Genomic DNA, 13,670 nt, shown 5'->3' on the forward strand with positions numbered 1-13,670 from the left:
ACCACTTCCTTAAATTCCATGAAATTAATAACCAACTTGTTACCATATGATCATTAGTTCTTTTTTACTAAGAGTAAAGTCCATGTACAACACATGGATTCCATTATCTCATTAATATTTGCATTTAGTTTCCAGAAAGCTGCTGCAAACTCAAGGTATATTTGGAACACTACTGTCATAGATTAAATTCTAAATGCTTGAAGATTGACAAGAGTGTAATGATAAATGATTATCATTGTGATGATGCTGATCCATTTGAATTATATTAACCACTTAAGATGCAAGTTTAAAAAATCCATTCATTTAAAAAGAAATGTAATTTAATGAAATTACATTTTGATATTAACCTTATTCGAGCAACATGTTCAAAATTCAGCAATCCTACTTTTGCCTCTCTCTGAGCAGAGTATTATAATATGTCAGCTTTCTCTTTAGTTTCAGATTATATCTGAGTTGTTAATATAATCCTTAGAAGTCTGGATCTCATAATACCAAGGTGAAGATTTTGAGGTCAATATAATTTGTGGTTAATTCCTAGCTCAGCCATATGCTAATGTGTTGATTTATGCTTTGAATTTTGGTTTCTTTATCAATGAAATATGGATAATGATGGTCAAATATAATGTTTTTATAAGGACCAAATAAAGCATCATATATAAAACACCTATGTACTTGGCATGCAGATTACAGTTAATAAATATTATAATTATTATTTAGCCTATTGTATTATGTTGTTAATTCACATGTTTTTGCCTTTCTGTGCTTTAAGTCTATCCAAACAACAACTGTCAGCTTCAACTACTTGGAAAATACTTTCATGTAAAATGTGTTCTATCTTCCCTTGCCCACTTCTTCCTTTCCCTCTCTACTTTCATGTAAAAGGTATTTATTCTATCTTTCCTTCTTTTTACCTTCCCTCATACCAAACCTTTTCCCACATGACTGAAAGTGTGTGTGTGTGTGTGTGTGTGTGTGGATGTGTCAAAGAAAAAATAGAAAGGAAAAAAAATAAAACCAAGGGAGAGCCTTTCTTGACATTAAGTATAGTTTCTCTTGAGATTGGGTAGATTCTTGGAATAATTATTTTCCAGTCTGAATACAAAGATCCCATAAAGTCAACACCAGTACCAAAAGCCTAAAAGTCACAGCCACAAAAAACTCACAGTGTAGATGACTATACACATCACAGACAAGACAGTATTACATGACCCAGTTTTTGTAATGTCCTAATACAGTATCAGGAATCTCTTCACTGATTTCAATGGAATATTAAACTCTAGTACATTCTTCTCCAACCTCGCCTGCATTAGCTTGCGCTCCCTCTTCCCTCCCAGCTGCCAGTAGCTTGCTCCTCCCTATCCCTCCAGGTAAATCTTTTGAAGAGTCTCTGGTCTTCTGCTCCTTGCCATAGCAAAACCACTGAGAGGAAGCTGCCAGTGGTTCTGCTACAGATGTCAGCAGCATTCCTGCTCCCTAAAGCAGGAAGTAGAGAAGGAGACAGGGTAAGTCTAAATCAACAGTCCTACTTTGCACTTCCAATAGCATTAAGTTTGAACTAACATAAGAAATTACTTACAAACATAAAACCATAACAACATTGGACTAATTAGAATATGGATTCAAAGGGAATGCATTATATCTTCCTCCATGGAAAAACGTCTCCTGGGATACAAGTATAATTTAGGAAGTAACACACTGAGAATATTTTGTTTTGATATCTGCAAAGCTTTTGACTTTGTATTTTTGTGACAGAGAGTAGCTAAGTTTTATTCTGATTTTCATGAGTTACATAGAATGAAAGGCTAATTTTTCAATTATAGCTAACACTGTGGCACTGGTCAAAATCGGTTGGTGGCATTATTAGCATGTACATGCATACTAGAGCTGACTTGAGTACTGCTCTTTTTTGGTCCTGATAACTGTGGAAAGGTTGAAATAATCTGTTTATTTGAAGGTAATTTCTTCCAAGAATTAGTTTACTTTTCCTTTTTATGATCCAGACTTTTTGATCCAGCTAGCAACTTTTGTTTTCCTTCTTTAAACTGCAGCCATATCTTCATTGTCCAGAATAATGAATAGGCTCATACTTAGTGAAAGAGCAGTGGATGAGCAAAAATGAATTGTTTACTTTTTAAGTTTCTTTTGCAATGTAAACCATATAGAAATACTCCTGGTCACTCTTTCATAAAGAATGGTGGGAGTGTGAGCTAAAAGCACTAGAAGAATCAAGGTGAGCTGGTAGAAGACAAAAATTCAGCTGTCTATGATTCTAGGGAACCTGTACAGGAATAATGAAGAGGTGGCTGTAGTTCTCTGCTGAGTGCTTTCCTTTGTTTCGAAGCGTGAGATTCTTTTTTCTTTTTTGGGAATGAATAACTGAATGCTTTTATTTTAGAACTTAAATAACTTTGCTTCAGTTTTCCCTAGTGTCAAGATGAACAACACCTGCTGAATTTCCCTGTTTCAACTTTTCTCTTATTTATTTTTTCTATGCTACTCCCATTTGTTTCTCTTTTTTTTTCTGGTAGTTAGCATTAAAAAAAGAAAGAAAGTAAAAGCTAATTCTGACAGTATACAAACAAAGTAAGATTTCCTAGTTTCTCTGTTATATTTATTGTAAATGATATTATGTTCTCTTTTTTTTCTCCTTGGTATGAACATGAATCTGAGAGTCTTAAAAGTATCTAAAAACTAGCTAGTATATAATAACATACTATATTTATATTACATTTATGTTTTTCCTTGATTTATAAATCTATTATTCACCAAATTATATATTAAAAGAAATAGAAATAAATTGCTTAGTTGAAGAATTTTAGTATTGAAAGAGGTAATTAAAGATTTTACTTTTAATGGAATTCTGCTTATAAGCAGTAAATTAATTTACTTTAGGGATGTGATTCACTCTATAGCATTAATTTGTGGCACGTGTTAAACAGCAGGAGAAAAATTGTTACCTGTGTCCATGATTCACTTCATATGCTAATTCCTGTCTTACAAAGTTTAGTTCATAGTAAGTTATACCAAATATGGAAAGATATTCTAATTGCCACAATAGTGATACTAAAGTGACTGACCAGGGCCAATTATGCCTTGGATGATAAAGGAAGAAATCTCTCCTCTAATTCAGTGCTAAATCTCTCCTCTAATTCAGAAATGGTGTCCCATATCTGACCACAGCAGGTAATAAGATATGCAGCAGTAGTATTGGCAGAAAACAACAAACCATGCATCCTTTCCCACTCATAAGTTCATTAAGAGGTAATCTTATCAATGGAATATGGTAGATATATTTCCATTTCTCAGTTCTTTGAAATTCTTTTCCAATGTTTACCAAACTTCAGTATTTGGGATAAGACCTTAAAGATCTGCACATTTTTTACTTTTTTCTCATTATTTAATTTAAAATCTTCTTGAAAGCATTGCACTTTTTTCTTAAAATTAATATGAAATTTTATGTCTTAGGTTTACAGAAAATTAAATTCCAATGTATTAAAATAAAAGCATACCATGAAAATTAATAATTCTATGTATATTCTACCTAAAATTTCCTTATTTTTTTTGGCAATACATAATTTCAATTTGTGAAATGTTCATTTATGCCAACAATAGAGATGCCAGTTTCTTATTGCGTAATTCCTCTTCCTTTCCATCCTATAGTTAAATTGAGAAATACATAGAAAATAAAACTTTTGAGGTTAATATGCTAGCCTACATAGAATGAAGCTTAATTTTATTGAAATACTTTTAACCTTTAAATTGTCTCACTAGAATCTACCAAAATATATATCCAAGAATCCAAAATTCAGTGTGATTGGTTAATGTTTTCAGGACACCTCTTGGGAAGTTTTTGTTAACATGTATGCTTCTTGGACCTCTATCTGGAATGTGGATGAGCTTTGAGTGCACTTATAATATAAGTCCTAATGCTTAATTTCTGGTAGACTTGAAGACACTTGTCAAGCAGTTTGATATTGCAGACAGAATCTTGGAAACTGTGGTTAGCCATGACAAATTTTGGAAGCTTACTAGCCTTTCTTTGCCCAACCTTTTTATGGCAGCAAACCCATTTTAAGTTTTTTCTCTTGCTCCACCGTAACATTAAGCCATATCTTTTAACACCTTTGGAGCTTTTAAAAATGACTTTTAATTTAAACCAAAGACTACTTAAAAAGTTTGCAGTTTTCATGAGGATTCTAATTTTTTTTTCTTCCAGAACTTGAAGAATCCAGACAGAAGTGCCCACCCTGCTGGTATAAATTTGCTAACATGTGTTTGATTTGGGACTGCTGTAAGCCATGGTTAAAGGTGAAACACGTTGTCAACCTGGTCGTGATGGACCCATTTGTTGACCTGGCCATCACCATCTGCATTGTCTTAAATACGCTCTTCATGGCCATGGAGCACTATCCCATGACAGAGCAGTTTAGCAGTGTGCTGTCTGTCGGGAACCTGGTAAGATTCACTGAGGGCGCCCTTTCCCACTGAAAGAGTTCACATCTGCCTTGGTGAGCTCTACGTCTCACTCTCAAAATATGGACTATTGGCCTTGCCCACCGGACAGCAAAAGTTTGGTATCCTTTTGTTAATAACAAAACTATATTGTCACTGCTAAGCATAATGCAAAAGAATCCGATTGGATATACAGTTTGATTTGGAATTGCATTTAAATTGCTCATTCATTGCAAAAGTGACTATGAAATACAGAGAAAATTGGTCTGTGATAAGAAAATCCTGACATATTTCTCAGATATTTAGAATAAATTATTTAGGACATGTCTAAATTTGCAAAATTAATTATAAAATATGCCAAGTCAAATAATTTTGAAATGTCATTTTAAAATACCTGAAGGTGGATCCTTTGGAACAAAATCTTGATATGACTATTACTCTTTCTCTTTTAATTTCCCTTATGATCTTAGGAATGTATAAATGATAAATTTTTATGTTTTCACTTCAAAAATTTATATTAACATTACATGGTAGAGAGATAGTAATGAAAGTAGAATGATCTTTATGCAGAGAAATCAAAGTTCTGAAATAAGAATATATTATTACGAATGAAAAATGCACTTTACAGCATTGTTAATGAGCATATAGACAGGTTATATATATAAATAATATAAACTATAGTATATAATATTTTAGCCTTGAATTAACCACTATGAATTTTATTAATTTAGTTTTTATTATATTTCAGATAGGTCTTAAACTGAATCAAATGATAAAGTTAATTTACACTGACCAGTTACTTGGCATCACAGACTGCACTAAATGGTTTACATGACATCTCTCTTTCTAGGTTCCCAAAAAGCTAGTCCAAAAAAGCTAGTCCTAAGCTAATAAATACTATGCTTTTTCTTTATTATGCAATTGTGATAGAACAATGGAAGGTCTGAAAGCTTTACTGAAGATATTTACCAGTAAGATTTTACCAATAAGTTATTTCAGGTAATATTGTGGTCGTAAATCACAAAAACTTATCGTAGGAAAAGACAGTAGTGTTACTTATTCCCAATTTTCACTTTCATAGGACTCTCTTCAGGATTACATCTAAAAAATGGGCAAGCAATGCAGGAGAGATTTATAGAGGTGGAGATTAGAGCATAGATCAAATGATTTTAAGTACACATAAAGAGAATTCATTGCCTCAAGTAACTAAATTTTATTTGAAGCTAGCTCCAGGTTCTAATTTAGCTAAATTCCAGTTTTCATTGTCATTGGGAACTAGCTTCTTCCCCTCCCACTCTTCTTCTCAGTATGTTTCCTAATGTCTGGCTGAGTATTTTCCTATTGTTGCCAAGGTTTTACTAACTTTTTCTACCAGTATATCTCTTCAGACAGAAAGATTGTGTTTCCTAACTGGCAGCTTTAACTCAGATCCAAGAATTGAATAAAATTAGCTTGATTAGAGTTAAATGACCATTTCCACTTAGTTCACTTTAGTTCTAGGACTAGAGTGTCATATTTGTCTAGATCAGAATAATGTCAGAGTAAATTAAAGGAATTATGAAGCCAAACATTTCTTCATTATCTGAAGAAGTGGTTGGTAGGCAGATATGAATAGTAGATGGACAATTAAAGTTGGGGCTTGTCTTATGTGTTAAGAATGGTAGAATTTGTAGTGGAGGTGCATCATGGAATGGTAGAACATATATAGACAGGACGCTTTCTCTCAAATGCATATAAAATATTTCCTAGGAAAAAGTATAAGTTCAATTATTCAAAAATCCTTGGAAAAACTGAAAAAAGTTAAAACTCTACAACATATTTTTGACAAAAATGAAATTAAATTAGAAATCTGTAAAAGAAATAAAAGTAGAAAATTTACAAATATGTAGAAATTAAACAGTTTACTCTTAAATAAACAATGGGTTAAAGAAGTCATAAGAAAAATAATAAAAAAGATTTTTAAGATTAAGGAAAGTGAAAACACTCTAAACTGAAAATAATGGGAGCAGCTAAATAGTTTTTAGATAGGAAGGATAAGATTAAGCTATTGATTACAAAAAAGCTGTCTTTTTTACCATGGGCATTTATGTTATAAATGAAAAACAAACAAAACTCAAAGTTAACAGAAAGATGAAAATACCAAAGAATAGAAGAACAGAGAAAAATCACTAAACTCAAAAGTTGATCATTTGAAATAATCAACAGAGTTTGCAAATCTCTATCTAGGTTAACCAAGGTAGAAGAAATTAAAATTACTGGTCAAGAATGAAGAGACCATTATAAAAAGAAATGCTATTAATTACTGCATAAAACAAATTAGATAACTGAGATGGGAGAGAAAAATTTCTAGTGAGTAACAAACTACTGATAGTGACTTGAGAAAAAATAGAAATTTGAATTCCTTATATATTCCAGATATTAATCTCAGTCAGATGTATACCGTACAAATACTTTCTTATTTAATAGGTTGCCTCCTTGCTTGTTTTTGTTGTTGTTATTGTTGTTGTGCAGAAGTTTTTAGTTGATGTAGTCCTATTTGTCTATTTTTGCTTTTGTTTCCTATGCTTTTGAAGTCCTAACAGAAAGTCCTTGCTTATCCCATTTTCTGAAGCATTTCCTTTATGGTTTCTTCTGGTAGCTTTATAATTCCTATATACTTTGCAGTTATGTCTTTAATTCACTTGGTGTTGGTTTTTGTATATGATGAGAGATACAGATATAGATCAAGTTTCATTCTTTTGCATGTGAATATCCAAAATTCCCAGCACTATATTTTAAAGAGACTGTCTTTTAACCAACATTTCTCAAAAGAAGATAGATAAATGGCCAACAAGTGAATGAAAAAAATGTGCAGCATCACTAATCATCAAAGAAATTCAAATCAAAACCACAATTAGATATTACATCACACCAGTTAGAATGGGTAATACCAAAAGACAGAAGATAACAAGTGCTGTCAAGGATGCAGAGAAAAAGTAACACTAACGCACAATTGGGAATGTAAATTAGTATAGGTATTATGGAAAACAGTACAGTGGTTTGAGAAAACAATTTAAAGAACTACCATATGATCCAGTAAGCCCAGCTCATCTGGGTACATATCCAAAGGAAGTGAAAATAGTATGTCAAAAAGTCAACTTTAGTACCATGTTTATTATAGCACTATTAAAAACAGCCAATAGATGAAACAACCTAAATGTCCCTTAACCAATGAATGGATAAAGAAAATGTGGCACATACACCATATTATGTAATTGTATATACACAATGGAATACTACTAAGTCATTAAAAGAATGAAATATTGTCATTTGCAGCAACATGGATGGAACCGGAGGTTACTATGTTAATTGAAATAAGCCACAAAAAGACAAATACTGCATGATGTCAATCGTGTGGAGAATCTAAAAGAATTGATCTCATAGAAGTTGAGAGTAGAATGGCAATTCCAAGAGGCTGGGGAGAAAAAAGGGGGAAGAAGGATGAGAAATATTTGGTCAATGGGTACTGAGTTATAGTTAAATAAGAGAAATAAGTTCTGATATTCTACTGCACAGGATGGTGACTCCAGAAAACTATGTATTTCAAAAAAGCTAGAAGATAAGGCAATACTTAGTTTTATGATTCTAGAATTACTTGGCCTGAATTACTCTTGTATCAAAACCAGGAAAAATATTAAAGAAAACTATAGATCAGCCATATCTCACTTGAACATAGACACAAATGTCTTCAACAAAATAACAGCAAATAAATCACGCAGCAAATTAGGATTTTGGACTACATATCCTGAGCAAGTGAAATTTATCCCGGTAATTCAAGGTTGCAATAATCTAATGTTAGTTAATAAAATATATCATATCAATTTTAAAATACATAATTATCAATAGAAGCAGAAAATCACATTTGAAAAAATTCAACATATTTCATGATAAAAACAAATTTAAATAGAAGATAATTTCTCCAACCTTACAAAGGTCATCTATAGATCTCACATCTATATCATCATAGTTAATATAAAATTGAAAAATGTTTTCACTCTGAGATCAGAAATAACACAAGGATGTCTGTTCTTGCCATTTCTGTTCAACAATGTACTGAAAGTTTTAATGAGAGTAAAGAGACAAGAAAAAAAAATAAATGGCATCCCACTGAAAATAAAAATGTAAAATTCTGCATAGATGACACTATCTTGTATTTAGAATATCCTGCAAAATACACACACACAGATGCACAATTAGAACTAATGAATTCAACAGGGTTGCACAATACAAGGTCATTAAATAAAAACGAATTGCAGATCTATATACTAGAGACAATCTTAAACTGAAATTGAGAAACTATTTTTTTGGTACTGAGGATGGAACTCAGGACCTTGTGCTTGCGAGGCAGAAGGGGTACCACTGAGCTAAATCCCTAGCCCTGAAAATTTTATTTATAATAACATCAATAAGAAAAATAAATAGGAATAAAATTAATAAAGTGCATGACTTGTAAACTGGAAAGTACAAACCTGTCTTGAAAGAAATTAAAGAAGTAATAAACAAGTGGAACGACATTGGATGTTTATTGATTAGAAAATAATATCATGAAGATGACCATTCTCACTAAACTGATCTACAAATTTAATGGAACCCCTGTCAGTATCTCAGCTATCTATGTTGCAAAGATTGGCAAATTAATTACAAATTTCATATGGAAATACAAGAGCCAAAACAATCTTAACAAAGAAGAGCTACATTAAACCTTAGACTTTAGAATTTCTAAACTTACTACAAAGTTAAAATAAACAAGACAGTTTGGTACTTGCATAAGGATGGACCTCTAGCTCAATTAAATAGAATTGAAAGTTCAAGTAACATGTTACATTTATATTATTGATTTTTAAGAAGGGCAACAAGACAACATGATTGAAGAAAGACATCATTTAAACAAATGATACTGAGATTAGTGAATATCCACATGCCAAAGAATGGAATTGAACTCTTTCTTACCTAACAACATATACGTAAATGAACCCAAAATGTCTCATAAACCTAATGTAAAAGCTAAAACTATAAATAATGAGAAGGAAATTTAGGAGTAAATCCTTGTGATCTAGGATTAAACAATAATTTCTTATTGTTGATATGAAAAAAATATAAGGAACAAATACAGTAAATTGTGCTTCATCAAAGTACAAAACTTTTGTGCTACAAAAAATATCATAAAGTAAAAAAGCAACTCAGAATGGAAGAATACATTTGCACATAATATATCTGATAATTATTTGTAGACATACTTTTGCATATATATTTGTATACACAATTATTACACCTCAATACCAAAAAGGTAAAAACCTCAATTTAAAAATGATAAAAGGATTTCAATAGCCATTTGAATAAAGAAGACATACAAATGACCAATAAATACATGAAGATATCCAATATCCTTAGTCTTTTGACAAAGGCTAGTTAAAACCACAATGGGATAATACTCCATACCTACTAGAATAACTGCTGTCAGAAAGATACATTACAACAGTTTTTGGTAAGGATGTGTGGAGAAAGTGGAATGGCAATACATTGTTTTGGGGAATGTAAAATGATGCAGCCATTTTTGCAAACAATTCAGCTGTTCTCTAAAAAGTTAAGGTCACCATTAGTTACCATGTGATCCGGAAGTTCCACTCCTGGGTATACATTCAAGAAAATTAAAAATATATTTCCACATGAATAATCTACCATGAGCAATAATAAAAAGTAGAAATAAGTCAAGTTTCTATAATAACAGAGAGTTAAAATAAGTATCAACTGATGAATGGATAAATAAAATGTGGTATATCCACATACTGGAATATTATTCAGCCATAAGAAAAGATGAAGTACTGCTACAGCAGTGGATGAACCTTGTATGCAGTATATTAAGTGAACAAAGCTATTCATAGAAAGCCACATATTGCATCACTCCATTGATAAGAAATGCCCAAAATAGACAAGTTCATGGAGACATTCAAAACATTGGTGGTAGATGTTGGGATAAAAAAAAAAGTGATTGCCAAAGAGTATGTTTCTTTTTAAGGGGGTAAAAATTATTTTTCTCCTCTATATTCATAAGAGTCCTTGAAAAAAATCATTAGCAAAATACTAATAATAAAATCCCACAGTATAAATATAAAGATCTTAAAAATGAGGTTTATCTCAGAAAAGCAATAGTCATTTAACATTTAAAAATGATTGATTAACTGATTATTTTAAGAGAATAAAGGAAAGAAAAGCATAAGGTCATTTCAATAAATGTAGAAAAGGCATTTGAAAAAACTCTACAGACATAATAAAAATTTAATAAGCTAGGAATGGAAGATAATTTCCTTAGTAAACTGGGAACAGAAAGTAAATTCAAAAAGGGCATCATAGAAAATTATAGCTAATATGTTATCTATAATATAATGAGTGTTACTTCTAAGAAAATTGAATGATTTCTATTTGTTGCCATTTCTAAACATTGAGCTGGAAGCTTTATCAAATATGATAGAGTATAATGGGAGAAAACAAATAAAAATTGAAATGTGATGAAAATGTTTTTATTTAAACAAATGATCATATATGTAAAAAAATCCTAATAAATCTGAAAAACAATTAAAACCAAGCAATGAATTTCAATATTTTATTTACAAATAAAAACCTCACGAATTGCTTAATAATAATTTAGCAAATCATTGCAAAACATCTTCACTGCAAACTACAAAATATAGTTGAGAGTAACAAAATGATTTAAAGAAATGGAATATATATACATTCATGGAATAAAAGATACAACATCATTGAATTCAATATTATTTATTCAACATTATTAAGAAATCAGGGTACGGGGATTTAGCTCAGTGGTGCTGTAACTGCCTCACAAGTGCAAGGTCCTGAGTTCCATCCCTGGTACTAGAAAAAAAAAAGAAATCAGCTCAACCCAAATGTATCTATCAGTTCAACCTAATCCCAGTCAAGTTTCAGCAGACTTTCTTTGCGAAAATTGATGTACTGACTTTAAAATTTGTATAGACATACCTGGTATTTAAATTCATCAAAAATAATTCTAATAAAACAGTAACAAAAAATTAACATATCTGACTTAAAGCTTGCCATAAAGCAATATTAATAAAGATTCTGTGGCATTGGCTTAAATATATCAATGGAACATAATGCTGAGTTTATAATTATATCCAAATTATATGTCAATGAAGTTTTTACAAAACACTGAGGAAATTGAATAAGAAAAAGGTATCAAGAAATTTCTGTAACACTTAATAAATGCATGGGGAAAAATGAGCCTCACTTCTAATCTCACACTATATTCAAAACCCAATGTGAGTGGTAACCTCAGCATACAAGCTAAAACAATAAAACTTGTAAAATAAAACAAAAGAAACCATCTTTGAAAATTTAGGGTAGGCAGATATTTTTGGAAAGAAAACAAAAGTGCTATTCATTAGTTAAATTTAAAGTCAGTTATGAAATATTCAAACAATGGAGTTCTACATAAAAATAAAAGGAGAATAAAGTAATAATCACACAGGTGCATTTTAATTTGAAGTATTGGAGATACTTGGAAAATCACTGAGTCTCTCAGACTTCAGATTTGGCCACCTATATCTAGAGAGATTCCATTTACAGAGTTTGAAATATCAAAAGAGAACCAGAGTCATGCAAAATGGCATGGTAAATTTTGGTTCTGTTGAATTAGATATATCTGCGAGCTAGTCATATAAATAGAGTGAATAGAGATAGCGAACGGGCAAGTGACTATGTAGCCTAGAATTTGGGACACAGGCTTAAACAGAAAATAGATCTAAAAATATAACTCATTGTAAAAATGTAATGTACAAAATGGAAACTTGGAATGAAAGTATCTTACAGAGATCTCTCAAGAATTGCAATATTGAATAAATTGTAAGGGGAAAAAAAAGCAACTGAAAAGCATTTAGGGAAGTATGGCTTATAGAAACCAAAGACAAAATATTTCAAAGAACAAGGAACAGAAAACAATTCTATATACTTCTAAAATGGTGGTGTAACTACAAAACTTTAAATTAGAAGAAGTTATGGTAATTCTGATGATGTTGACAATCTTGATTATAGCGGTTTGTGTTGATTGGTGATTTGTGGAGGAATAAATGCGATCATTTCAATTTAACAAAGTTTATTGAAGCAAGAAAAAGTGGTCTTAGAACTGGAAAGCTTTCCAGGTCAAATATTGTTCTGAATGCACTGTGCCATCATATATGCAGATTTTATCTATAGCCAAAGAAAAGAAACTGACATTCAGAAACTACCTGCTTGGTTACAATTGGCATTTGCCTTATGTCATCATGTTTTGGCAGTTTTCAACCTGTGATTTTCTGGAAGTTCAGCTGCTTTGATTGTCTGAGACTCAGTAATTTGATTATATAATTTAAGAGTGTACTCTTAGGTTACAGTTTGTTTACAAATCAAGCTAAGCGACAGTTTACTATGTATGTAGGCCATTTTGGGCAAGACCTACCCTTAAATAGAAAGGCTGGTTTAGGTCAAATTTATTTTTGTTTAAGAAGAAATAGTGTACTATGAGGAATACACCATTTCTTAAATAAGTCTGACTATAAGGAGATGACAGATGGTGGTAGCTAGAAGGGGAAACAGTGCAAGAAAAGTTCATTTGATAATAGTGGTGTATTTTTAAGGTGAAGAAAAAAATCAAAGGATGGGTATGGATATAAGTAGCTTGATAGATAAGATAAACCAACAGTTCAGCTTGGCTAACTTCTATTACCTATGAAAAGCACAAGCACTAAGAGTATAGAATAAAGAAAATGACGTTAAACGTATATGAAGAAGGAAAGTTTGAAATAATTGTAGAAAATGGAAATGAAGAATAGAAAATAGTGTTTTCCTTTTCCAACAAAAAGAAAGTTCTTTTAACATCCTTACTATCTGTAGGGTTAGCAGTGACCAGGTTTATTACAGATTACATGGAGTCTCCTTAGCACCAGATTTCTGTGCAAAACCATGAAAAAGCCCCAGTCCATTGTACTTGGTGAATATTTGGAGGACTAAAGAAGACAGTAGCAGAGTCTAGAAGTTGTACATTTAATTTGAAAATAAAAGTATTAATTCTATTGTCTGAATCCATGCATAGTTTATCACTTGATAAACCTTAAGTAGAATGAGCAATTAAATATTGACTTGGATACAAAGCATTTGATAGTACTAAT

General features: G+C 31.3%; 1 protein-coding gene across 6 annotated transcripts in view; it reads left to right on the forward strand.

Moving 5' to 3' along the window:
- Positions 1-13,670, forward strand: part of Scn2a (sodium voltage-gated channel alpha subunit 2) — a 144,012-nt gene that overhangs the window by 69,183 nt on the left and 61,159 nt on the right. For all 6 annotated transcript variants that reach the window (XM_087199763.1, XM_087199749.1, XM_087199746.1 and 3 more), the window contains one exon: positions 4,217-4,455. In XM_087199763.1, the coding sequence (XP_087055889.1) occupies positions 4,217-4,455 (239 nt within the window). The remainder of the gene's footprint in view (positions 1-4,216; positions 4,456-13,670) is intronic.

The sequence above is a fragment of the Heterocephalus glaber genome, unplaced genomic scaffold (genome assembly GCF_053883595.1).
Source record: "Heterocephalus glaber isolate CG9 unplaced genomic scaffold, H.glaber_assembly_v1.0 deba00000347, whole genome shotgun sequence".
Lineage (NCBI taxonomy): Eukaryota > Metazoa > Chordata > Mammalia > Rodentia > Bathyergidae > Heterocephalus > Heterocephalus glaber.